The following is a 27943-nucleotide window of genomic DNA, read 5'->3' as shown; positions in this document are numbered from 1 at the left end:
ACAACCCAAACGGACCATCAAACCAGCAAAAGCTCCTGCACTTCGTTAATAACTACTTCTCATGAACACGTTCATTCCATATACCTATATATTCTTATTTCCTTTATTTTTTGTTACTATTAAAAACAAATATCAAAAACTGAATAAGACTGAAGCATATAAATCTCCCTAGCCAGGCTTCCCACCTTGCACTTAAGCAAGGCAGATGAGACTTTCATTGCCTCATAATAATATGTGGCACATGCCACAACCATAACCCTAACCCTAAACCCTAACCCTTAATTTTTAATGGAAGTACAGTGTTTCTGCTCTGAAAATGTAAGTAAAATTAAGTTTTATCCGTTTGTTTTTCATTTTTGTATTGAAACCATTTTAAAATAGAGCAGCATACTTTGCAGTTTCAGTGGTTATTATTATTATTATTATTATTATTATTATTATTATTATTATTATTATTATTATTATTATTATTTATTTCTTAGCAGACGCCCTTATCCAGGGCGACTTACAATCGTAAGCAAATACATTTCAAGTGTTACAATACAAGTAATACAATAAGAGCAAAGAAATACAATAACTTTTGTTCAAGTGTGACAAACCACAATTCAATAATACAGCAGATAATAGTGATAGTTGTTGTGGTTGTATGGTGTCCGAAGTCTCTGTGGTTTTAGTGTTAAACAGGTTTTTTTTCTTGCATTTTTTTATATCAGCTTACATTTGTTGCAGAAAAACAACAGGTTTTTTTTACAAAACTTTCAATTTTGTGTTATTTGAAACAATAATTTGACCTTTTCAAAATAAAGAAAATGTGTAGTGAAAGATTTGTCATAGCTTTTCATTAATGGTTATTTCAATAAGACAAGTGAAATCTCAGTTTTTTGCCAAAATTCCAAGGAATCTCCAAAAGGGTTCTTTAATTATTCTGGGGTCTAAAGGGTTAAAATATATATTTAAAAAAATTATATATATTTCCTAAAAAGTTAAAGAGCTCATAGGTCAATGGTCATGGGTCAAGAGTGAGTGGTCAGGGGGTGGTCTATGTCCAATGGGGAGGGGCGCGGAGGGTGAAGAGGGGCAAAGAGGAGCCACGCGCGTCAAAAAGGTCGGCGCCGGCCTTTTTGACGCGCGTGGCTCCTCTTTGCCCCTCTTCACCCTCCGCGCCCCTCCCCATTGTCCCTCTCATCTCCCTTCTTTCCTGCTCCCCCCCTCCTGTCTCTGGGGGCTCCACCTCTCTCTCACCAGCCTACCTCCTTCTCAGCACTGTATTTACTCACCCACATTCATCTCAGCCACTTAGCTCACCACCAAGCCCAATCTAGCTCAAGCCATACAGCTCTTGCTATATAATATATAAAGAGTTTCATAGTTATTTATAAGTCATATAACTAGTCAAATGCCTATTTGTGGTTTGTTTTTATTACATTATATTTCTATATTAAAATGATTAAAACTATTATATTGTCACCAAAGTGGTAATTGAGGATTATATGTTTAATGTTTTATACAATTTTAATTCTTTAAAATAATATATATCTATATATAGATATATTAGACATAGCTTTTGAGTTAAATCTCACATATCAGTAATTTTACAATTTAGGGTAATTGGGATATATGCTAATTACACAATTCCAAGAGCTATTTATAATTCGTATAACTAGCTAAAATTCAACTTAGGGTTTCTTTTCATTAATTTACATATATTAAAATAAGTTAAAATATTATATTGTCACCAAAACGGTGTTTGGGGATTATATGTTCATTGTTGTATACAATTTTAATTATTTAAAAAACATATAATTTAAATATAAGTACCTTTCCAGTTAAGTAGCACAAATCAGTACCTATTGAATTATGGGTAATATGGAAATACGGGATATGGACAAACCCATTGAATTAGTCTGCTGTAAACACCACAATTAACCACCAGGGGGAGATGTTCTGAAACTACATGCAATCTTGTATTCCGCCAATTGTAAACAATTGTATTTTTGTCTCAATAATAACTAAATGTATTTATCTTGTGTAGCTGCAAAACATATAAACATATTGATTCTGCATTGTTTTCTTTGTCCTGATTTAACACCTGGGCTTGAAGACTATTCTGCCTCTTCTGTCCTGCCTGTCTTTCCTATATAGTGTGTACCCACTAATATTATATTCGTCTCCATCACTCTCAGACAACCAAGTTTCTGTAACACCTATCACATCATAGTTACTTGTTAGTGCAGTAGCTTCAAGTTCTAACATTTTGTTTCTGAGACTTCTAGCATTAAGATAGATACATTTAATAGTTGTCTTACCTGAGTTGTTGTCCTTGTTTTGATGTGGTCTCCCTTCTGTTTTCTTCCTCCTTCCTTTCTAGTTTAAATGCTTCTGGACCGCCTGAAGGATCCTTTCTCCAAGTAGATTGGTTCCCTTTCTGTTTAAGTGTAGTCCGTCCCACCTGTATAGATAGTCCTTGTTGTAGAATGTGCTCCAATGTTCAAGAAAGGTGAAGCCTTCCTGTGTGCACCACGATTTCAGCCATGCATTTTGATTTTGTATTTCCAGCTGTCCATATGGTCCTTTGCAAGGTGCCGGCAGTATCCCAGAAAATACCACAGTTTTGGTCTTGCCTTTTAATTTCCTTCCTAGCTCTCTGAATTTGTTTTGCAGGGATCTTCTTTTTGCTGCCTGGCCAGCACTGTTTATAGGGTCCTGGATGTTGTTTCTTTCATTCTCTTTATGTTGGTTTTGGTCATCTAAATGTTGAAGTTGCTCAAATTTGTTGGATGTTTGGATTTCTGGTGGTTGTGTTAGACAACGTTTCTTTTTTTCCCTGCTTCTGCCTATCTGAACCCAGCTGTTTCAACTCTCTTCCATCTCCCTGGTGGCTTTCAGTCTGCTAGGGGTGCAGACTTCCATGAACTGTGGGTGTTGCTGTCTCATTTCCTCCAGCTCCTTTTCTAGCAGGCTTAATCGCTGAAGCAAGTCCTGGATCGTGCGACACTTTACACACACTTGGTTGAGCTCTGTTGGGTTTTCTCGGATTTCCCACATCATGCAGTTGTCACAGATTACTGGCTTGAAGACCATTTTTTTAAGTTTAGTTCAGCTTCTGTAGCTGTCAACCTGCTTTCAAACTGCTTCTAACTGCGTTGTACTTGTCCACGACTGTACTAGAAGCCTGGCTGCCTTTGTTTGTGTTTGTGCTGCGTGCTCCGCTCCTCCCCCGTGTCCCAGAATGCCGCGGGATTTGAATCAGCTGCTCCGAGTTTCAGCTTGTTATCAGAAAAATACACGCAGCTGCAAGGCTTTAAGCTGCACTGTTTTCTGATTAAAGCAACTCCAGATTTAAAGATGTTATTCCTCCTTTCTGCTTCTAACTGCGTTGTACTTGTCCACGACTGTACTTCTCCCACGGTGTCGCTTCCACACGCTGTCGCTCAGAAGCCTGGCTGCCTTTGTTTGTGTTTGTGCTGCGTGCTCCGCTCCTCCCCCGTGTCCCAGAATGCCGCGGGATTTGAATCAGCTGCTCCGAGTTTCAGCTTGTTATCAGAAAAATACACGCAGCTGCAAGGCTTTAAGCTGCAATGTTTTCTGATTAAAGCAACTCCAGATTTAAAGATGTTATTCCTCCTTTCTGCTTCTAACTGTGTTGTACTTGTCCACGACTGTACTTCTCCCACGATGTCGCTTCCACACGCTGGCGCTGGGCAGGCTGCCTGCCTTTTGTTTGTTTGTTTTTGTGCTGCGTGCTCCGCTCCTCCCCCGTGTCCCAGAATGCCGCGGGATTTGAATCAGCTGCTCCGAGTTTCAGCTTGTTATCAGAAAAATACACGCAGCTGCAAGGCTTTAAGCTGCACTGTTTTCTGATTAAAGCAACTCCAGATTTAAAGATGTTATTCCTCCTTTCTGCTTCTAACTGCGTTGTACTTGTCCACGACTGTACTTCTCCCACGATGTCGCTTCCACACGCTGGCGCTGGGCAGGCTGCCTGCCTTTTGTTTGTTTGTGTTTGTTCAGTGTATTTATCTTGTGTAGCTGCTCCAGCACTCTCGCTGTGTTCAGTGTATTTATCTTGTGTAGCCGCTCCAGCACTCTCGCTGTGTTCAGTGTATTTATCTTGTGTAGCTGCTCCAGCGCTCTCGCTGTGTTCAGTGTATTTATCTTGTGTAGCTGCTCCAGCACTCTCGCTGTGGAAATCATCCAAATGTCTATGATGGTCCTATAAGCTACAGTAACATTATTGCACTTCACTCTATAAAAATGACAAATACTCCACAAAGAAGTCAAAATGGACTTTATTGATTTAATTTGTCAGTTAATACATTGCAAGATGCCTCCTGGTAGTGGGGAGTTTGATTGCACATGGGCAGGAGGGGGTTAATCAGAGCTTTCAGTGTCATGAAACAGAAAGATCATTCCTCCATGGTATGATCAAATCAGTGCGACAGACACAGACACACACACACAGACACACACACACACACACACAGACAAAATCTGCTGTATTCTGCTACTAGATAACTTCTGTTCAAGAATGCCTAGAAGCAGTGACACCCTGTTGTTTAAACACTCAAATCAATAGTTTTCTTTTCAATTACTATATATTATTTTTTTACTATTAGTCAAAAATGAACAGTAATGACATTTTTTCATATCTTTTGCCACCCTTCTCAAACAGTCCACTTTCAGCTGCGCAGAACTGATGAGTTGATGCTTGATTGGATTCTGGCCCAATGCCCCTTACCCTTCAGCATGTAAGCTGTTGTTTGCAGCCAGGGGAACGGCACTGAGATCAGTCTGTGTGGATGCTTCTATATACAAACCAGCTGCTCGGCTTCGACCTGCAACCTGCAGCACAGCCACCAGGGAGAATGAAGAGTATAATGAGAGAGGGCAGTTTGCTGTTGGGAAGAAGCAATCAGTGAAATGAATCCAGGCCTTTCTCTTTCTAGGACAGTGTGTGTGCTGTAGACCTTTTCCAGTGGTAGCGGAGGGACTGCAGCAGTATTGAGTCTATAGAAAAGCATCTAGACTGAGCCCTGGCAGTAAACAACCAGCTTTACAATTACATTGCATTCCCCCAGAAAAACCCAATGGGAAATCTCGACTGACTGATGGGCATTTATAAAGCAGAATATTTAATATGAACAGGTTACTTCATTAGTTCAGCTCTGGAGAGGTTTTCATGGTTTAAGGCGTCACGCAGCTAGAAAAAGGTTTCAAAGTAACAAGTGCATGGGTGGTTACATATTCTAGGTTTATTGAACCAAACATTTCCAAAAAAAATAGAACATAAAAATTGTACATGATGCTTATTAAATACTAGTCACATGTCTGTAGTCTATCCTGTTAAAAAGTGCATTCAAATGCATAGCACTACATCACCCACTCTTCAAAACAGGGCTGGGAAACAGAGCCAAGAAAGTGATGTTAAAAAAGAAGCTATCCAGTGGGGTTACAGTTAACATGTTGCAACATTCACACACACACACACACACACACACACTACTGGGGAAAAATTATCAGCCGATGCTAGACTATTCTCCTAGAAAAATGTGAAAAATTTATAATCAAATGTTCAACCAATAAAAGTCATATTGGGTTCAAGTTATACATGTTTTGACTTTCTAAGCAGACAGATGATCAAACATAATGAGAACTCCTGTGCCATGGACTCAGTCAATGTATTGTGCCAGCCAGCGGAAGCCTTCGCCATAGCCCTGTCTCTTCAGCACACTGCACATGAACACTTCTAGTGGTCTTGTATTGAGCTCCTTCAGGGGGACATTGCCCTGCAAATAAAGATACACACAGTCAAACTGGCTCCAACAAAGACATCCCCTAAAGCTATTATCCAAATCTATTCTCTTGATTTTTAAAGGGAAACAGGAATTTCATGGGACAAACTGAAAGGCAGTCTTGTCAAAAGGCTCCCAGCAGGGTTGAGAGTAAACAGCATGGCAGAACGCTGCAGACGAGCGTTTGGTTCAATAGTCACAGTAATAAAGAGTGCTTGCCTTGCCCGTTGTCTGTCCGTATAATCCAAACACCTCTCGTAGCCTCTCTTCACTGATGGCTTCAGGTCTGTCAATCTTGTTCCCAAGGACCAGGATCGGCACGTTTCCAACAGTTTCATCTGTTACGAGTGCCTGAACAGAAAGCAGTGTGTGAATGATGGTTACACAGTGTTTCATGTGTTAGGAGTGTCTGAACAGAAAGCAGTGTGTGAATGATGGTTATACAGTGTTTCATGTGTTAGGAGTGTCTGAACAGAAAGCAGTGTGTGAATGATGGTTACACAGTGTTTCATGTGTTACGAGTGCCTGAACAGAAAGCACAGTGTGTGAATGATGGTTACACAGTGTTTCATGTGTTAGGAGTGTCTGAACAGAAAGCAGTGTGTGAATGATGGTTACACAGTGTTTCATGTGTTAGGAGTGTCTGAACAGAAAGCAGTGTGTGAATGATGGTTACACAGTGTTTCATGTGTTAGGAGTGTCTGAACAGAAAGCAGTGTGTGAATGATGGTTATACAGTGTTTCATGTGTTAGGAGTGTCTGAACAGAAAGCAGTGTGTGAATGATGGTTACACAGTGTTTCATGTGTTACGAGTGCCTGAACAGAAAGCAGTGTGTGAATGATGGTTACACAGTGTTTCATGTGTTAGGGCAGCAGTGTGGAGTAGTGGTTAAGGCTCTGGACTCTTGAGCGGAGGGTTGTGGGTTCAATCCCCAGTGGGGGACACTGCTGCTGTACCCTTGAGCAAGGTACTTTATCTAGATTGCTCCAGTAAAAACCCAACTGTATAAATGGGTCATTGTATGTAAAAAATAAATAAATAAATAATAATAATAATAATGTAATTGTATGTAAAAATAATGTGGTATATTGTAAGTCGCCCTGGATAAGGGTGTCTGCTAAGAAATAAATAATAATAATAATAATAATAATAATAATAATAATAATAGGAGTGTCTGGACAGAAAGCACACAGTGTGTGAATGATGGTTACACAGTGTTTCATGTGTTAGGAGTGTCTGGACAGAAAGCACACAGTGTGTGAATGATGGTTACACAGCAGCAATGTGGCGGTGCAGGCGCTTTATGAGAAGTTCCTGTCCTGTCCTGAAGCATGGAAAGACTCACATCGAGTTCTGTTTTGGACTCAGCCAGTCTGAGTAAGTCTGCGCAGTCCACTAGGAAGACAATACCGTTGATGGCAGGGAGGTAGTTTTTCCAAACTCTACGAGCTAAAGTGGGGAAAGGAATTACGTCATATAAGAATCTGACTTGCAGGACAGTGCACAAGCAATCTTGATTAACGTGAAACACACACCAAGACTACTGTACAATGTACAGTAGATTCAAAGGCACAGCTATGAAGTTTAACAAACCTACATGACATTTAGTCTTTCAGACAAAGCAAGCTACCAGCCCCTGGAGGACAACGTTGGACCCCAAGGAAGTCGGCATTTCTTACAGGCCCAGTAAAACTGGGTTCATTTTGCACCTGCCCAGTTTAGGATTGTCAGAAAGCTGCCTTCATGTTGTAGTCTTTTCTATTTGTGTTCACAGACTCCCTGTTTTTATGCTGGACAGGTCTCTCCAATGGCTGGATGTTTTCTAAAGCTTGCATTAGTAGTACCTTGAGCGTGGCCACCCAGATCGAAGGTTGTAAACGTCATGCCAGCAATCGTCAGCTCTTCAGAGGCTGGAGAGCAGAACAAAACAGGAGATCAGCAAGAACAGCATGACGAGCAGCAAGTCTGCAGCTGCTCCGAGATCACACTGAACTGTGAGATAAGAAACGGAGCGAGATTATCCAACACCAACGTGACGTCAAAACAGAACACGTCACTGTCTGAGTGCAAGAACATTACAACAACTACACAGTATTTCACACTCACAGCATTTACCAATTCCAAACACGCGGCACACTCACTTGGATGTAAAGTTGGCACATGCTGACCCAATCTGTCATCTTTAAGCATGTGCAATAACGTCGTCTTGCCAGCATTGTCCAATCCAAGAAATACTAATTTGCCTGACTTCTTGTACAGTCCTGAAATGTAATAAGATATCATGGTTAAATTTCTGGAAGAGTTAAAAAGGTGGAGTAGCTCAACTATTATGGAAACTAAACAATTGATCTCAAAGTGACATGCAAGATTGCAGGCTCCTCATTTCAGTGCAGCTCTATATAGAAAAAGTCCTGTTTTATGATTGAATGGATACCACTATTTCAACCTGACCCCATTTCAATCCTCTGAATATACCTCTAGACCCCAGTAAACAGGGTCTATACTCTCCTCTGAATATACCCCTAGACCTGTGGGCTCCAGTAAACAGGGTCTATACTCTCCTCTGAATATACCTAGACCTGTGGACTCCAGTAAACGGGTCTATACTCTCCTCTGAATATACCCCTAGACCTGTGGGCTCCAGTAAGTGGGTCTATACTCTCCTCTGAATATACCCCTAGACCTGTGGACTCCAGTAAACAAGGTCTATTAAAAGCCACTCTTGGGTTACACGTTGCATTTGCTTTTTATTTTTAAGCACAGCTTCTCTATTTTTTCAGAATGTCCTCGACTGCTTAAATGTGACTAGTGTTCCAGGACGGAGCAAGTTATTCAGGCAGCTTTCAAATGTATGGTAGCTCTCTTCATCTGGGTCATCTGCAGTATGAAAACAAGACCAGTGGAGAACATCACGCTGTCAATACAGTTGGCAGCTTATTCTCAGCTCCCCAGTCTATGGGCCTCTGGGAGCACAGCCTGTGAAATCAATGGCATTCTGGGACACTCTCAGCTTACTGCGTTACACAAGACAGGCAGCAGGAGAAGCAACACTTCCAAATGACAGGTGCAACCCAAAGAAGTGGAGATCCATTTACTGCAGGACCGTGGATAACACTGCGTTCCAATCAAAATAACTATCACCACATCTACAGCAAAATAAAAACAACAGCAGATCAGGCTTCACCAAGCACTATCCCACTGTACCTCATTTCCATTTACAGAAAGCTCTTACCAAGAAACTGCAGTACACTACTGAAACCACTGTAAATCCAATCAAATATGAAGGACATATCCGGATATTGTGAAGCCTGGAAAAGAAAAGAAATGCAAAGAGTGATGAACACAGTTTGTGAGAACTACAACCTTGAGCTGCTCTGGATCCTCCCCACGGTTATGAGCAAGTACACTTTATTCATTGCATGTATTCATTACTGGAAGCTCGGTTTGCTGAAGAGGTATTTTAATGGCAGTCAGGGGATGTCATAAAGACAGGTATTGTAGATTACTAAGGTTTTGCAACAAAATAAAACCATGTTGTATTACTAGTCATGGAAATGGTGCTATGAATTCAGTGCAAGAGGATAAATAATTGTACAAAGAAATAACTCCCTCAGACACAGGAGGACATTTTAACATCAACATGCAATACAAATGACAAATCTGTGCATGAAAACACTTTGTCATTCTGCTGGTCTCCTCTTTCACAGAATACAGTTCCAATGTTTAAAAGGGTCTCAAAACAAACAGTATTACTTTACCTCAGCTGCTCTTCCCTGAATCTGTATCATACTCTCCATTTTTCACTCTTCATTATTTGATATTTTGTTTTTACTCACACATGCATTGTAAACGAGATTTAAATATTTCTCAATTGTTACTCTTGAAATAACAATTTCAGTAGCCATGGCATTGCTAAAAGGTTAGCATTTGCATGGAAAATTACACAAGTGTTCAATTCAGAGCAGGGCAAAGTCTGATAAAAGCTTAAGCAGCTTTTAACGAGAACTTCGCTAATCTCCAGCCTTCTAACTAAATCAAAAAAGTAGAAAAAAAAACATTCAATATCTTAGTCCTCCTCTCCCAATGCCTCTTAAAATTAGACTCTTGATTCAATCAGGGACAAGTGGATTTCAGGGCAAGCCCATCTTAACGGATCTATTTTATCATTAGAAGGAGTGCCATTCCTCTGCTGCACATCAAGACTCCCTAAAGAGAGGTGCTGCTTTTTAAAGGAAACTCAAAGGCAGGGCAGCTCTTAATTCAGAGGGGATGTTGTAACCAAACCTCACAGGCTGACCTATAGTTCCAGTTACACAACTTTAACAGCACTGCCTGTTAGGCATACTGAAAGCAAAGGTCATGCAAATACAGCAGAGAACACACGTCAGCAACTTTATTCACCACTCCAACAAACCACTGGCTGGAAGATGGAATGAGTTTAGGATCCGATTCAGCAGCCAATATACAGGAATGAATGCCATGACGCGATTGGTCAGGCTGCAGAGATTGAAGTAAATGAACCGATTCAGTATACTTCTACTGGAGAGTTAGTATCTGCAACTCACATCCACTTAATAGATCATTAAAACAAACCACAACATCTCAAAATAGCCAATTACACTGTCCAAGTTTGATAAAACATGAAGCTACAGCACCCGAAACACTCCAACACACAGATGTACCCCACCTTGAAGGAGGCTCCGCTAACGATCGTTCAGTATAGTGCCCTGCACAGCTATAGACTAGTGGAAGGGGTAGGCACTGACCCGGGTCTATAAACAACTTCAATTTTAAAAATAAATAAATAAATAAAATAATGCTACTAGCAAATGCTCTCGTTTAAAAAGGCTGAGAATATTTAATAATCTGGTGCTAATACTATCACTAGCAGCAGAAGCGGACAGTGTCCAGCTGGGTTTGTAAACGAGTGGGTCAGCGCCGTCAATTTGCCAAGTCACCACTACGACTCAAAACAGAAGATAGATGCAGGGTAACCTCGCGGCTATCATGTTTCACTGAGACACACCTACATGACAATACCCACGGCAGCTATGAACAGATTTAAAAAGACATCGTAAAGAAAACCCTGTGATTTAACAAACTAAACAGCAACAAACTCACACACCTGACGCTGGGATGTGTTACTGTTGGTGTCTGTTAGCAAGATCTCGCACATATCCGGCCGAGCACAGTCTAACAGCGCACACCCGAATCTACCACGGTAACCCTTATAATGCCCCCCTCACCCTTAGAGAAGAGATGAGCCCTTCAACCCGCTTTATTACAGCTGGCACAGTAACTGTCAGCTCCATTCACTCACTAGACTAGCACCGGGGTTCCCTGTCTGTGTTAATATCAATACTACTACTAGACAGAAAAACAAACCGACCCGCTCAATAAAGACACGTACCTACAACCCGAATATCAAAGACTCAAACGCTTCGTTGTAATTAATGAAGTGAAATGTGCCTCGTTCCTCCAGTGCGCCCGTCCCTCTCCCGCTCTCTCTGTGTTTGGTTATAGAGCCACGACACACAGCAATGGCCGACCAGCTGCTCCCAGAGCAACGCGGCCACATCCGCTCTGTGTTGCGCACTAATGCTTCCACAAGGAAACAACAAACACGGTTTTAACATTGCTGCAGTGAACATTTGCGCGACATTATTCTTTTTGTATCATGAACACTTCGTATTGTTGTTTTGTTCTTTTAGATGCAGTTGTTACATTTTCTCTGGAACTTTTCTAAATCCGACCTATAGAATTCATTTTAACAGCTCCTACGTAAACACACGTTTTTTATTAAAAGTTCTGACAACACTGGCCACTGTTTTTCACTGTAGTGTAAATCACATCTCATGTCAGGCTTTTCACCCACTAAAGTTAGTAGCATGCATAACAGCTCGAATTAGTATTACTACCACATATGGTGTTATATTCTCGTCATCGAGAGGCTTCAAGGGTTACGGAACGCAAAACAACAACAATTTGTTTTCAGTACATTTTCAGTTGGTAGTACACAGGAAATGCCACGTGTACCGAGTGCGCATGTGCGGGCGCTTTTGGGACTCTGATCCCGACTTCCTGTTTGAGGATTTTGAGCGATTGATTTCGCACGGGCCTGCACCCCAGTTTGGCTGGGTTTGGCTCCAGCATGCCGCTATAACTCGCTTAAACCGGGGATCTACGCGCTACTCTCGCCCACAAGTAAAGGGCTGCTCTCACAGTCTCTTGCGACTTTACTGAAGATCCTGGTTTTGTTTTGTTTGTTGTGTGTGGACATTGATCCGGGTGTTCCTTTCAAAATGTCCAATACTGCTGCTGGATACAACTCGCAAAACGGGGAAGGGAAGCCGCCGTGTAGCAATGGTGAGTGTGGCGCTTCAGCTTGTGTGCTCAGTTTATGTGAGAGGATTGAATGCATGTGTGGTTCTACTCGATTTTAGTGATTGTCGCGCTGTTTGATAATATCGATATACAGTAGTTCAAGTATACATCCACTCCAGTAAAGACGAAGTAAGCGGAGTGCTCATCGCCTGAAGGTAAAAATGAGATGAAGTTTAAACCCCCGTTCTAGGGGTTTAAAAGGAAATCACGCGATGCACAGAATGGTTGCATTCACTCGCGAAGTATTGTGCAACTAGTTTGGTGATGTCATTGTAATACACGAAGGTGGGTCCGGAATAGCTTGAGTCTGTGACGGAGTGTTTTTCCAGAATACTATCGACTGTTTCCCCCAGTTGTGTAGTAGATGAAATCGGGTGCCTGTTTACTGTGGGCGGCAGTACGTCCCTAACCTTGTACCAATAACACAACATCGCCTTTCACTTGAGTCAAGAGATCGTGTAAACGAATCTGAATGAATGCAGTTTCTCCTCAGTTTAGATCTACAGCATTCGTTTTGTAGTGATTGCCGCGTTAAGATATGTTTTAGTTGAAGTGAAATGGTTGTACAAGTTACTGGCACGGCTGTGAATGTGTAGTTGAAGTTGAGCGGTTCTGTGAAAGCCAGCACTGTGTTTGTTGTACATGTGGCATTTCTGGATCATCCTGCCGATTCCACCAGACTCAGTACTGTGGCACTCTGAATTTCAACGGTGTTCACATCCTGCTCTAATATGTTGTAGAAGAGAAACACTACTGTACCGCCAATGCTGTTCTAGGAGTCATGGATTCCATGCAGTTACAAACTGCGTTGTGAATTCCCAGTGTCTTTAAATAATACAGAGTACTTTGTAATTTCGTTTGTTTGTTTTTCCTGGAAATGTGTTTAATGTAGCCTGATGGCAGCTTTGCGTTTGTAATTGTTCAGCTGAAGACAGTGTGTCAGTGGGACCACCTGCCACCCCTCTCTCCTGAGCCTAGTGGACTGCCCTGCCACCCCTGTCTCCTGAACCTAGTGTTGTGGACTGCCCTGCCACCCCTGTCTCCTGAACCTAGTGTTGTGGACTGCCCTGCCACCCCTGTCTCCTGAACCTAGTGTTGTGGACTGCCCTGCCACCCCTGTCTCCTGAACCTAGTGTTTTGGACTGCCCTGCCACCCCTGTCTCCTGAGCCTAGTGTTTTGGACTGCCCTGCCACCCCTGTCTCCTGAGCCTAGTGTTGTGGACTGCCCTGCCACCCCTGTCTCCTGAGCCTAGTGTTGTGGACTGCCCTGCCACCCCTGTCTCTTGAGCCTAGTGTTTTGGACTGCCCTGCTACCCCTGTCTCCTGAGCCTAGTGTTTTGAGGGAGCCTCAAAGCCTGCCCTTTTTGTATCCCATGCCAGTGGGTTGGAGATTAGCAGGGCTGTTGTAAGATTATTGGAGTGTAGTTTGCCACAGTGCAGTTCACATGTGTGTTCAGTTCATTTCCAGTAAAACCACACATGTCCAGAGTTGAGCTGTTTCACAGACTCAGACTCATGAACACAGCCCATATTCAACCTGGCTTGCCTTTGCTTCGCTCAAGCGGTTGTAGTGTAATTATTTGCAGTATACTGTGTGTTAGGATCCATGTTTTCCAATGTGTAAGTAGGCTGTCCTTTAGCTGTATATACTGTGCACAGTTCTTGATTGTGTGTGTGTTTCACTGTATTCTAGCACACTGCCTCAGCCCCGAGGCAGGTCGTGTGGCACAGTACATGGCTGTGTGGTTTTCACAGACTGTCTGCAGCAGTAGGCGTATTATTGTTCATGTGAAGCATTTTTAAATTAAGTAACTGTTCATTCCTTACAGTGGGGAATATCGTACTGTAAAATAATTCTAAAGGCAGGTTGATATAGCTCTGGGCATTCTGCCAAGGAGACTAAGATTCCTATTCACGTGGCATACTAAACACGATCTGCTGAACCCTCCCTTAGTCCTATATTGGATATTGCCCTTCAGTGCAATCAACATGACATTGAGCAGTCCCTTTAAAATGTAAATGATGAGGTTATAGGAGGAATTCAAGCAACAAGTGTGTTTCAAATGATATGAGAAGAGGATGTAACAGGTGTGCTTTCAGTGCTGAGAGATCTATGCATACATATACTGTGGACTGTACTGACTGACGGAGCTGTGATAATGCATGTGCTCTGGCTGTAGACTGTGCTGACTGATGGAGCTGTGATAATGCATGTGCTCTGGCTGTAGACGGTGCTGACTGATGGAGCTGTGATAATGCATGTGCTCTGGCTGTAGACTGTGCTGACTGATGGAGCTGTGATAATGCATGTGTTCTGGCTGTAGTCTGTAGTGACTGATGGAGCTGTGATAATGCATGTGTTCTGGCTGTAGACTGTGCTGACTGATGGAGCTGTGATAATGCATGTCCTCTGGGAAACAATAGAAGCACGTTTCCATCATGATTTTCCATTCTGATTTGTGCTTTGTGTCTTTCAGGCCCTATACAGAATCCGGTAATGACGCAGGCCCCAGGGCAGGGTTACAATACAGCAGCCGTGACGATGCATCCACAACACATGCCAGCCAAGGCTCCTTTAGAGCAACCTGCCGGACAGTATCATTATGGCTGTTATCAGAGCGCTCCTCCTGCGAGCATGTATCAGGGACCTGGTCAGAGCGCTCCTCCTGTGAGCGTGTATCAGGGACCTGGTCAGAGCGCTCCTCCTGTGAGCGTGTATCAGGGACCTGGTCAGAGCACTCCTCCTGTGAGCATGTATCAGAGACCTGGTCAGAGCGCTCCTCCTGTGAGCGTGTATCAGGGACCTGGTCAGAGCGCTCCTCCTGCGAGCGTGTATCAGGGACCTGGTCAGAGCGTTCCTCCTGCGAGCGTGTATCAGAGACCTGGTCAGAGCGCTCCTCCTGTGAGCATGTATCAGGGACCTGGTCAGAGCGCTCCTCCTGTGAGCGTGTATCAGGGACCTGGTCAAACCAACATGACCAGGCCTCCCTCGAGACCCCTTCAGCCACATCAAGGAGGATCTGCCAGGATAGCAGCCCCAGCTCAGAGCTCCACACCTCCACCTGTGTCTTCTAATAGCTTTTATCCAGGCTCTCAGATCCCCCCTCATTCACACTGGCCATATGGCACGTCCCCTCCCATGAGCCAGCCTTCAGTGGGCTCCCCAGCAAACCATGTGACGTCGGCACCAAGCCAGCCCTCTGGGTATGGGATCCAGAACAGCCCACCGCAGGGACCCCCTGCTCCTCTGAACAGCTCTGTGCAGCCAGGCCAGCCCTCTGGTTATGGGATCCAGAACAGCCCCTCACAGGGACCCCCTGCTCCTCTGAACAGCTCTGTGCAGCCAGGTAAGGAGAAAACCTCTTGATGGCACATGTTCCTCAACACAGTCATCGAGAGAGAATTGTTGTATGAAGAGCATGTAGTTAGAAACACAAACATGTTCGCTGATTAGTCTCGTCAGCACATCAGAGTTCGTCCGGTTCCTAATAGCTGATTGATCTCAGAACCTTGTCAAGTCGGGTCTTAAAGGATCCCAGTGATTCTGCCTCAACATGACTAGGTAACCCATTCCATCCCCTCACCACTCTCTGTATGAAGAAGTGTCTCCTTCAACAACATGGCTAGGTAACCCATTCCATCCCCTCACCACTCTCTGTGTGAAGAAGTGTCTCCTTCAACAACATGACTAGGTAACCCATTCCATCCCCTCACCACTCTCTGTGTGAAGAAGTGTCTCCTTCATTAACATGGCTAGGTAACCCATTCCATCCCCTCACCACTCTCTGTGTCTACTTCACTCTGTCCTTGTTCTGTCTGCATTTTGAGAAATGTAATGTGGAAATGTGAGCCTTCTAATACAATGCTGATGACAGTTTGAGATAATAGGCTTGGTCATTGTCATCGTTCATGCTTAAAAAAGGGAGTTTCTGTATAAAGAAGTTTTGCATCACATCTGCACTTAGTTCAACATTTAGCTTCACATTTCTGAGCAGGTCAGTCTTTTTAACTTACTTTGATAAATGAAGAGCTGTGTTGTACCTGATGTTTAGAGTTGGAGATCTAAAGGGGTCAGCAGTGTAATCTTTTTCTGGATCATTAAAAAAATTGACAGCGTAACTTGGTTTACTTTTTGCATTGGAGCAAATCCTGGCGCTGCGTTCCAGTGAAGGCAGTCACTCTGGATTGTAAAGCGCTCTGATTTGGCAGGCTGGTGTTGGAAGTGAACTTGAACCTTTGATCATTTGCTTGACAGACGAGGCAAAGCGTGCTGTGCTGGCAGGAGAGCAGCTGATTGCAGGTCACATTGATGTGTCCTGCACAAGAAGAGTACCCCTGTTCTTTCATCAATCCACCTTGTATACAATCTTATTCACTGCTTCCAACACTTGCTTAAAGTCTCATAGCTGTCAGATGACATGGCACAGTGCTGCAAGAGAAGAATGTGACTCACTCCACTTACCTTCTTCAACAGGGCCAGCCCCCCCTCCTTTCAATCCACCTTCATCGCAAACATACCAGCCTGGCAGGCAGCCTTTCGGGCCTCCCCCTCCTCTCAGACCAGCAGCGCCCCCTACTGGACAGTTAAATAATGCAGCCACTCCCCTGCCACCTGCTGCTGCTAAACAAGAAGGTAAGAGGGAGGCAGGAGTGTCCATGTAAAGAAAGCAGGCTAGAAACCAGGGCCCCAGCGTAACCTTCTCCTTCAGCTGACTGGCGTTGGGGATAGCTCTGTTTGTTCATCCATGTGCTGTAAAGAGGCTTACGGATCCTGTTCAGAGAAAGCCTGCACTGTGTGGCAGAGCCCCCTTTGCAGTGGCACTTCCCTTTCCTGTAATGTCTAGCAGTGGATCGAGCTTGGCTTGGGGGGGAATGCCCCTCGTCACCCCCTTCATATGAATGTTTCGATGTGAAGTGTTTGAGTTATCAGGGGAGCATAATGATGTGCAGACATTTTTCATCCAGATCCGAGGCGCTGCTTCTGCCTCCTAGCATTCCTCTCCTAGCCATGCTGGCCTCAATGAGTCTCTTCATGTTTCAGTACCAGGAGCAGAGAGAGCGCACATCCACAACAGCTTTGATGCTTTGGAAAGTGGAGGCAGAAACGCTGGTAAGAGATGCAAGCTTCTTCAAGTAGTAATGGTTGGCCTTGTACAAGATTCCTTACTATAATTGTGTATTCGCATGTTGACTACCTGCACGAGGCCTGAACTCTGCAGCTCTATAGGGCAGAAACAATAAGTAAATCCTCAGAATGTCTCGAGCCATTACCTTGCACTGCGAGGCTTGTTTTCAAGGGCTGGAAAGGATTGTGGGTCGCACTGACAGATTTGTGCTTTGGTTTGAGCAGCACAGCATCCTCCACAGATGGGCAGGGCAGTTGGCCTGTCGTATCCCTCGTTACCTCCTGGCTACCAGAACATGGCTGCCCCCCCCTCTGCACCGGGAATGCAGCCTCGGAGCCAGCCTTACCCTGCAGGAGCCCAGTCCTTTCAACAGGTACGAGCAGCTCTGATGCATCGAGACCTGGCTGCAGTGTTTTAGGGTTTGGTGTTTGTTTGTAGTGCGTTCATGCATTGTCTGCTGTTCTTGTTTAGGCTCCGCTGGGTCCAGCTCAGCTTGGCTCTGCTCTGGGAGGGATGAGTCTGCATCAGAGCCAGCCTCCTGAAGCACTGAGAGCCATCAACCTGCTCCAGGAGAGGAACCTCCTGCCCCAGGGTCCCGTCACCCCCCCTGTGCCCTGCCTGCCCCAGGACCTGCAGCGCCTCAACTGCAGTCCCGAGTGAGTCTAAGGTTCAAATGATAGGCTAAGAAAGTCAGTATTGAGATATATACATAGGAGAGGTGGGTGAGCCCTGCCGTCACTGCACAGCAATGCCCTCCTGCTTTCATAGGAGAGGCGGGTGAGTCCTGCCCTCGCTGCACAGCAATGCCCTCCTGCTTTCATAGGAGGGGCGGGTGAGTCCTGCCCTTGCTGCACAGCAATGCCCTCCTGCTTTCATAGGAGGATCTTGGGACATCTGTGAAAGTGATTATTAGAGCGCCAGGGGGAGGATAGTGAGTCAACACACAGACACACCTCCATTCGCATGCCACTCATTTGTGATCTGCATGCTCTGTCTTCCAGCTGTTGATGTGGTGGAGTTTAATCTCCCTACAACTGAGATCTACAGCTTTTCAATTTCAACCCTTCTATGGTATTTAGGTGGACTTGCTGTGTTTGTTTTTACTAACTTTTCTTGTCATTGTTTTTTCTCCAGGGTCTTTCGGTGCACTCTGACCAACATCCCTCAAACTCAGTCTTTGCTAAACAAAGCTAAGCTTCCCTTGGGGTTACTCCTCCATCCATTCAGAGACATGTCGGTAAGAGCCTTGCATTTCTACTGATGTTTTTATTTTGAATTATAGGTCATGAATAGTCATGTAATTACATTGTAGCAAGCTGGTAATTACCAGTGGGTCCTGCTCACACACTAACAACTGTAACGTTTCCAGGTTGTTAGGATCTTTAGGATCACAGGCTTCAGGTTATTCTCCTCAATTGCTTTGGGCCTGAAATTAATAATCAAGGAGCTGCTCCTCAGTATTGTTCTGGACTCTTAGTGCTTTAGAGATTGAGTCGTACTGCCTTGCATTGAATTGAAATCGTGGGTCCCATTGCAGCAGCTGCCAGTGGTCACCTCCAGCACCATCGTGAGGTGTCGATCCTGCAGAACCTACATCAACCCCTTCGTCACGTTCCTCGACCAGAGGAGATGGAAGTGCAATCTGTGCTACCGAGTCAATGAGGGTAGGGCTTCAGCTTCCCAGCTGGTTCATTGTCTTTTAAAATGAACCGTTTGCACCGCCACGCTCTGTGTGTTGTGCTGCGCAGCCACGCTCTGAATATCATGAATATCATGTGTACTGCAATTGGTTGTTAATCCCCTCTTGTATTTTCATTCAGTTCCAGAAGAATTTATGTATAACCCTGTAAGCAGATCATATGGAGAACCACATAAAAGGCCAGAAGTTCAAAATCCCACAATTGAGTTCATTGCACCTTCAGAATATATGGTAGGTTTGATTTCCTGTTTAATTGGTTATAAAGCAAATCAGAATTGTGCAATTTGGTAAATGTGTCTGCAGCTAAAGAGAGCCTACAGTTTCTGTGGTAAGTTAGACAGGAATCCTTTTAAAAATCTTGTTTGTACAGTAAAATGCTCTCGCTGGTTTGTGCCAGGTGAAGATGGGCTTCAATCCTTTTAAAAATCTTGTTTGTACAGTAAAATGCTCTCTCTGGTTTGTGCCAGGTGAAGATGGGCTTCAATCCTTTTAAAAATCGTGTTTGTACAGTAAAATGCTCTCGCTGGTTTGTATCAGGTGAAGATGGGCTTCAATCCTTTTAAAAATCTTGTTTGTACAGTAAAATGCTCTCGCTGGTTTGTGCCAGGTGAAGATGGGCTTCAATCCTTTTAAAAATCGTGTTTGTACAGTAAAATGCTCTCGCTGGTTTGTATCAGGTGAAGATGGGCTTCAATCCTTTTAAAAGTCTCGTTTGTACAGTAAAATGCTCTCGCTGGTTTGTATCAGGTGAAGATGGGCTTCAATCCTTTTAAAAGTCTCGTTTGTACAGTAAAATGCTCTCGCTGGTTTGTGCCAGGTGAAGATGGGCTTCATTTAAATAAACTGTTGCATGATTCTCACCCCTAAGGTCCTTTGTGTTGTGATTTGTTTAAATGGTGTATCCAGTAAATTGTACATTGGTTTGGATTGTCCACATTTCTAGTTCTGAAGGATGTCTGTGTGTGCGTGCGTGTGTGCGTGTGTGCGTGCGTGCGTGCGTGCGTGCGTGCAGATTGCAGAACACCTCCCACCCCTGACCTGCATTTTCTCTTTGTGTAGCTGCGGCCGCCCCAGCCTGCAGTGTACCTCTTCGTACTCGATGTATCCCACAATGCAGTAGAGACGGGATACTTGGACACGGTGTGCCAGTCGCTCCTGGACAGTCTCAGCTTGTAAGTGCAGACACCTCCACACTATCTGAGCTTCAGATATCCTGCCACGATGCTGCAGCTCTGCATAATGTTAGAAAGCTCAATACACCTCAATTGTGTGTTTGTGTATATATGTGTGTGTGTGTGTGTGTGTGTATAATATATATATATATATATATATATATATATATATATATATATATATATATATATATATATATATATATATATATATATATATATATATATATATAATGTTTGTTTTGTTATTTTTGTTTTTCATTATCTCAGCAAAATTGCTTTGTGTGTGTTTTTTTTTTAAGACTGCCAGGAGACACCAGGACAAAGATAGGCTTCATTACGTTTGACAGCACAGTCCATTTCTATAACCTTCAGGAGGGCCTGTCTCAGCCTCAGATGCTGGTTGTCTCGGACATTGAAGGTGTGTAGAATACTCCTATGAACTGATTCTATTGCATAGTGTGTACAGTATCAGCACTATAGTCACTGAGTATCACTGTAAACTGATTCTATTGCATAGTGTGTGCAGTATCAGCACTATAGTCACTGAGTATCACTGTAAACTGATTCTATTGCATAGTGTGTGCAGTATCAGCACTATAGTCGCTGAGTATCAGTGTGAAGCTCAATAGTGTTCTGTGCTTTTAATATATGTTTTATTCTCAAATTGACAAAACAGTCATTGATATCCGTGGCAATGTGTAGAAAAAACCTGCCAGTGGAAGTTTTGGTTTGTAGATTAGTCCCATCTTCTTAAACCAATTAAAAGCATGCAAAAATGTGATCAACCCAGAGCTGGTATTTCCAGAAACGTGTTCTTTTTCTCTTCCAGATATCTTCATACCAACACCAGACAGCCTGCTGGTAAACCTCAGCGAATGCAAGGAGGTGAGAAACCGTGCGCTGTAGCAACATCTCGGTGGGGAAAGAGAGTCCAGTCATCTTTTAAAGCAAGGCAAATCAGACGAGAGCTTCTTTCAGAGTGCAAAACTGCTTTTTTGTCTTCGTTTGTGCCCCCCTAACAGCTGGTCCAGGACTTGCTGAAAGGCTTGCCCCAGATGTTCACCAGGACCCTGGAGACACAGTGTGCGCTGGGACCTGCTCTGCAGGCTGCCTTCAAGCTGCTGTCCCCCACTGGAGGCCGGGTCTCTGTCTTCCAGACACAGCTGCCTTCTGTAGGGGTCGGGGCACTGAAGTCCAGAGAAGATCCCAACCAGAGGGCTTCTGCAAAGGTAACAGCTACTCTAATCACTGCTCTCAGGGGTAACAGCTGCTCTGATCCCTGCTGCTCTTGTATGTTTCCATCAGCACTTGACTGCACTGAAAATAATAATATTTACATGATGCAGAAAGCAAAACAGATGTGTTAAAGACCTTGTTTGCATGTGTGGTTTTGATCTCTTGCCTGGGAACATTCAAATGATTGAGGCCGACCTGTGGCTCTTGAACGATGCTGTTTACTGTATTCACTGGCTGGTGATTTCATAGACCTGGTTATGCTGGCCTTGGATTCTACAGGGGAAGGGTGTTTTGCAGTGAAATGTACCCCCTTTTATTAAACTACATTTAATGTAAGAAGTTGAAATAGCTTTTCTGTCTTGTCATTCTCCAGGATATTCCACATCTGACTCCTGCCACTGATTTCTACAAAAAGCTGGCCCTGGACTGTTCAGGGCAGCAGATTGCTGTGGATCTTTTCCTGCTTAGTGGACAATACTGTGATTTAGCTTCATTAGGTAAGAAGAGTTTTCACTGTCCCTGAAGCATCATCAATCGGTGCTTCTTCCAAGACCACATTTGGACGTTCAGACACCACATTTGGACGTTCAGACACCACATTTGGACGTTCAGACACTACATTTGGACGTTCAGACACCACATTTTCTTGTTTAAAAGGGGGTCTGTAAAACCAGCTGGCTCTGTGCAATTTGTACAGTAATAACACAGTACTCGTTACACATCCCCTTCCACGTAGGGTGTTACAATATGCACTGTTTGGAAAGACCCTCTCCTATATGCTGGTAGATGTGCAATATCAATGTACTTGTATTATTGTGCATGACTTGTCCCTTTGTGTGTCACTGCAGCCTGCATATCCAAGTATTCTGCAGGCGGAGTGCACTACTACCCTTCATATCACCACCTGCACAACCCTGCCCAGGTGGAGCAGCTCCAGAGGGACCTGAAGCGCTACATCAGCCGAAAGATTGGCTTCGAGTCGGTCATGAGGGTGCGCTGCACCAAAGGTGACTCCCAGGAGCTCGTCCTCTCTGCTTCTTTTCAACGGCTAGCTTTCTGCTCTCCAGGATGCATGGGATAAGATTAAACAGTGTTTCATGATGTTATCAGTGGCAACGAGGGCACACAAAAGGGGCCCGTGCTTCACAGATCTCTCATTCAGAACTATTCAACTCAGTAGTGCTGAGCTGAGAAACATTAAGAGAAACGTACCGAGAGCTAGATTAGCAATTGTGCTTGATCTTGTTTATGGCAGTTACAAGAGTGAGAGTCACAATCTGGGCGCTTCCTTTTGTTCTATGCCTTTCTGGTGTTCCCTTCAAGTTGCCACATGGTAATGTAGGGACAGAAGCACTTTTATGATTCATGTATCACATTTTTTAGAAGATTCCACATTCTAGCTGGTACACTAAGCAACGTGTGCTTGTTTTTCTCTCCTGTAGGTCTTTCTATACACACCTTCCATGGAAACTTCTTTGTCCGTTCGACGGACCTGCTGTCGCTGCCCAACATCAACCCAGACTCGGGGTTTGCTGTTCAGATGTCGATTGAGGAGAATCTCGTAGACATGCAGGTGGTTTCTTTCCAGGCTGCTCTTCTCTACACTTCCAGCAAAGGTAACAGACAGACGGGGGGTTGGTTGGGGTTAGGGGTTGGGGTTGGGGTGGTGGAGGGGTCGGGTTAGGTTAGGGGGTTGGGTTATGGGTTGGGGCTGGGGTTGGGTTAGGTTAGGGGTGGGGGTTGGGTTGGGTTAGGGGCTCGGGGTTTGGGGTGGGGTTAGGGGGTTGGGTTGGGTTGGGTTGGGGTTGCATTCCCTGTAGTACAAGCTTCATTCGTGTTCTGTTTGCAGGGGAGCGGCGCATACGAGTCCACACTCTGTGTTTGCCAGTCGTGAACTCCATGGCTGACATCTTCGCTGGAGCGGATGTGCAGGCCATCACAGGGCTGCTGGCCAGCATGGGTGAGTGAAGCAGGGCTGCTCTGTCCTGTCATCAGTAGGGGCTGCATTATCTGTGTTTCAACAGGTCAATGTTTTTAATATGACTTTGTGAAGGGACCTCATTGGAGCGTTTGCACGATTCCTCTTATCTCTGTTAAACTTTGTTCTTTGCTATGTTCTCAGCCATGCTCTAATGAAAGTTAATTGATTCTCCTTGTTTTCATTCCTGCGTGGCTGTATGGCTCTGTCCTCTCAGCGGTTGACCGCTCAGTCACAGCCAGTTTGAGCGATGCCCGCGATGCTCTGGTGAATGCTGCGATTGACTCTCTGCGTGCCTATCGCTCTGGCGGACTCAGTGTGCAGCAGCCTGGCCTTGTCGCCCCTGCCTGCCTGCGCCTCCTCCCTCTCTATGTGGTTGCCCTGCTCAAGCAGGTAGGTCCTGACGGGCACTTTCAGTGAACACACACACACACTACTCTGTGAGACACAAGCTCCTCTTGTTGATGCATCTCCACCTCTCTGTGTCTCTGCAGAAAGCCTTCCGCACTGGAACGAGCACAAGGCTGGATGAGCGTGTGTTTGCCATGTGTCAGCTGAAGTACCAGCCCCTGGCTTACCTGATGCTCATGATCCATCCTGCTCTGTACAGAGTTGACAATCTTACGGATGAGGTAAGTGACTGGCTCTGTCATTGACTCGCTGCACGCTAAAAGCAAGCCACGGGCTGATCACATCCCCAGCACAATCATTTCATCAGTAAAGAGGAGCTGTCTTGTTTTTTGCAGGGGGCGATTAGCATCGCTGACAGAACAATCCCTCAGCCCGCAATTCTGCAGCTGTCTGTGGAGAAGCTGAGCAGGGACGGGTCCTTCCTGATGGACTCTGGCTCGGTACGCATCTCCAGCGCTCTCCCACCATAGTGGCTCGTTTGCCGTCACCTTGTTGCTCTGCTCAGGTGGAAGACACTCTTTTCAGAGAGAACTTTGTTCCATCAGACCCAGAAGAAGTGGATCTTTTCTGAGCTCTAAACCTGACACACAGTCTCTGATACAGTGTGTGTTAAATTTAACACTGCAACTTTCATGCTAGTTTGGGCACTTCAACATGCTCGGGTTTCTAAAGGATCAGAATATCCCAGTAATGTGAAGAGTCATTGACATGATGTGTTCATTGTTTGTGACTGCTGAGACAGTTTTAGTGTGCATCTCACATGACTGCTGGTACTTCACAGCATGGCCTGAGGGGGGCAGCAGAGTCACCACCAGTTCAGCCTCTCTGAAATATAAAGATGTCTTTTCTTATAGGTTCTGTATCTGTGGGTTGGAAGAAACTGTGCACCCAACTTTATTACCCAGGTGCTGGGAGTTCCCAACTATACAGCAATACCTCAGACTATGGTAAGCAAGACAAAAAATACACCATGTACCTGAATGCAGAAATACCTGCTGTCCGATGCTGGTGGTAAATGTTTATTTGTTGTTGGTTTCAACCAGACTCAGCTTCCAGAACTAGACACGGCTGAATCGACGAGAACAAGAGCCTTCATTTCTTGGCTAAGGGAACAAAGACCTTTTTACCCAATCTTGCATGTAATCAGGTAAGCCATGATGCACTCCCACTGTACTGATGATAATCAGGTAAGCCATGATGCACTCCCACTGTACTGATGATAATCAGGGAAGCCATGATGCACTCCCACTGTACTGATGATAATCAGAGAAGCCATGATGCACTCTCACTGTACTGATGATAATCAGAGAAGCCATGATGCACTCCCACTGTACTGATGATAATCAGAGAAGCCATGATGCACTCCCACTGTACTGATGATAATCAGAGAAGCCATGATGCACTCCCACTGTACTGATGATAATCAGGGAAGCCATGATGCACTCCCACTGTACTGATGATAATCAGGGAAGCCATGATGTGCTGTGCTGTGCTGTGGGCAGGGCTGTGCTGTGCTGTGCTGTGCTGTGCTGCGCTGTGGACAGTGCTGCGCTGTGGATAGTGCTGCGCTGTGGATAGTGCTGTGCTGTGCTGCGCTGTGGACAGTGCTGCGCTGTGGATAGTGCTGCGCTGTGGATAGTGCTGTGCTGTGCTGTGCTGCGCTGTGCTGTGCTGTCTGATTCACACTAACTTCCTTACCTCCTGTCTGCAGGGAGGAAAGTCCCCTCAAAGCAAGCTTTATGCAGCACATGGTCGAGGACAGGACAGAATCCGCTCTGTCCTACTACGAGTTTCTGCTCCATTTGCAGCAGCAAGTTAACAAATAAAGTGGTTTTCCAAGCTGTGGGATGTGGTCTGAGAGGAGAACCAAGGAGAGGGGGTGTGAGCAGCGGTGCCTCTATTCAAGGATTCATCACTAATGACTTTTTACAAAGTGTTTTTCATCACTGGACCGCAAGATTGGAGCACATTAGAAAATAAATAATAAAAAAGTTATTTTAAAAAATTTTCTTTTAGCACAGAAGAAACAGAATCACTAAAGTTATTCTTTCAATTAAGACTGGCTGGGGAATGAGGGAAGGTCATGGAGTTTGTTGAAAGAACATTTCTGCTGGTTTATAAAATCTCTATGTATTGGTTTTAATACAATCTCTATATATTGGTTTTAATAAAATCTCTATGTATTGATTAATAAAATCTCTATATATTGGTTTTAATAAAATCTATGTATTGGTTTTGGTTGTAATATTCTGTCTTCATTGGCTTCTGTTCTCTGAATTCTCAAACTCGTGAAGGCATCACACATTGAAAGATGTTGGAATCATGAGCGATGTCCATCCCTAGTTTTAGGGGATAAAGGAGCAGTATTTTGTGGGTCAGATTTACAGACTCTTCTTCTTCTTATACATTGAACTAATACAAACCCATGATGGTGGATGATCAGGACAGAAACTGTAATAAAATGTGTAGAATGAAGACTCCCAGCGTGTTGAATGTAGTGAAGTCGCCACTTGTTTGTAATTCAGTCTCCTCTGAGATGCGTACAAAGAGCAGTGTCCATCGGTTTCATTGAGACCATTGATTGATTTGATTTTGTCTGCTTTAATTCTCACAATTGTTTTTTTGTTTCCCTCTTAATATTAAAGCAGTCCTCTGTTTAAATTGTAGGCAGTATGAGAAATGTTTTTAATGAAATAGCAGAAGGATTTGGAGGCAGATCCAGTAGAATCAGGACATTGTGAACCTTGATTGTGCGTTGTTGAAATGGATTCATATAATATCTTCACGTATGTATATAATAGTAAGTGGGAGGTGCTACACAATTGCGATTGCTGCACTAGAGTCTGTGCAAGTCCTTGGTTCCTGCTGGTAATCGGTCCTGTTCTTGAAGCGATTCTGTTGACAGGGTGCCGTGTATTGCACTGTATCTTCTCTCCAGTGCAGCACGTTCTTCTCGCTAGTTGGTTTTCACTCTCGTTTTCCATGCTGTTGAAATGCTGCTGTACTTGCCCGTATGTACAATCCAGTTGTTGTTGTGAGCACACCATGCAAGTCTGTCTGTTCTGGAGCTCCGGGCAAGTGTAGCTGGTGTTCCTCTGCAGTCCACTCCCATCCCACCCTGATCCTGGGTTTCCCGTCAGTAACAGTCAGCCAAGTTCAGCCTGGGTCCTGGACCCCCTCTTGCTCCTGATGGGGCTCCTGGATTAAAAGGGCTCGTGGACTATACTAGTAAATGATGGGTCGTTTGGGGTTCATTTACTTTATTTTAATCTTAGATCTTTGATTTGGGGATGGGATCATTTTTTTATTTTTAATTTATTTAATAATCATCAGTATTCTTTTCAAAGAGATTCAATAGCAGGTAAAGGCTTCAGAAGTAACACTGACGATATATAGCGTAAATATTGTACTGAAGTAATGGACCTGGTTCAGTGCAAGAACAAGACAAACTGAAACACAGAGTCCCTCTTGTGGTTCAGTGTGATGGAAGTGCTGTTAGCGTCTCCACGGCCTGGCACGTGGTTCAGCGTGGTGGAAGTGCTGTTAACGTCTCCACGGCCTGGCACGTGGTTCAGCGTGGTGGAAGTGCTGTTAACGTCTCCACGGCCTGGCACGTGGTTCAGCGTGGTGGAAGTGCTGTTAACGTCTCCACGGCCTGGCACGCTGCTGTTTGGGGTTTTACGTTTATTATTCTCTTTTTTTTGTAATAATTATCCTGGTTTTTCTGTCTTCAGTATTGCATGTTTGATTTTTACTTGTGATGATTTGTTCACAATTTAAACATAATAAACATATAATTTAAGTTAAGACCCTTTAACCCTTTTGTTTTAACCACTTCAGTTTAAAAAGCAGAATGAAAGCTTCCCATCCTCTGGACCATTGTGTGTGGCTTGAATTGTACTCAGTTACCATTCTCTGTATATTGTAAACACAAAATAAAGAGAGCTCTTCTGTAAAGTAGTGTACAATTCTGTAACCAAATTAAACTCTACTTCTCTATGAAGATCGACATGTTGTGTTGATTGTGCAGTTTTGAATGCCTGTGTGCTTGCTGTTAAGTGGAGCTATACCACTGGGCGCGGTCATACATGCAAACAAAGACATCATGATTATCAGTAAGATTATAATCTGAACATTTAT

At 44.2% G+C, this 27943-nt stretch overlaps 2 protein-coding genes across 3 annotated transcripts; one reads left to right on the top strand and one right to left on the bottom strand.

Moving 5' to 3' along the window:
* Positions 1-4271: 4271 nt before the first annotated feature.
* On the bottom strand, positions 4272-11392 carry LOC117431050 (GTP-binding protein SAR1b). The gene is made up of 7 exons (XM_058996580.1): positions 11205-11392; positions 9027-9102; positions 7936-8055; positions 7639-7704; positions 7140-7243; positions 6012-6143; positions 4272-5786 (listed from the first exon to the last, which is right to left on the bottom strand). Exons 2-7 carry the CDS (start codon positions 9082-9084, stop codon positions 5670-5672), a joined length of 597 nt encoding a protein of 198 aa, XP_058852563.1. The 5' UTR covers positions 9085-9102; positions 11205-11392; the 3' UTR covers positions 4272-5669.
* A 380-nt stretch (positions 11393-11772) lies between these two features.
* LOC117431588 (protein transport protein Sec24A-like) lies at positions 11773-27810 on the top strand. Of its 2 annotated transcripts, XM_058996578.1 has the most exons (23): positions 11773-12160; positions 14656-15525; positions 16653-16811; positions 17220-17288; positions 17529-17677; positions 17776-17960; positions 18439-18541; positions 18842-18968; positions 19125-19234; positions 20063-20175; positions 20478-20596; positions 21008-21063; positions 21201-21407; positions 21788-21911; positions 22263-22421; positions 22857-23030; positions 23264-23374; positions 23610-23785; positions 23887-24024; positions 24139-24243; positions 24658-24750; positions 24847-24950; positions 25515-27810. In XM_058996578.1, exons 1-23 carry the CDS (start codon positions 12097-12099, stop codon positions 25627-25629), a joined length of 3630 nt encoding a protein of 1209 aa, XP_058852561.1. In that variant the 5' UTR covers positions 11773-12096; the 3' UTR covers positions 25630-27810. The 2 variants fall into 2 exon arrangements, with proteins under 2 accessions (XP_058852561.1, XP_058852562.1); XM_058996579.1 differs by lacking the exon at positions 16653-16811 and having other exon boundaries at positions 11775-12160.
* The last annotated feature ends 133 nt before the right edge of the window (positions 27811-27943 follow it).

The sequence above is a fragment of the Acipenser ruthenus genome, chromosome 22, assembly GCF_902713425.1.
Source record: "Acipenser ruthenus chromosome 22, fAciRut3.2 maternal haplotype, whole genome shotgun sequence".
NCBI lineage: Eukaryota > Metazoa > Chordata > Actinopteri > Acipenseriformes > Acipenseridae > Acipenser > Acipenser ruthenus.
The sequence above is the reverse complement of the archived record's forward strand: the minus strand, read 5'-3'. Positions and strand labels throughout refer to the sequence as shown.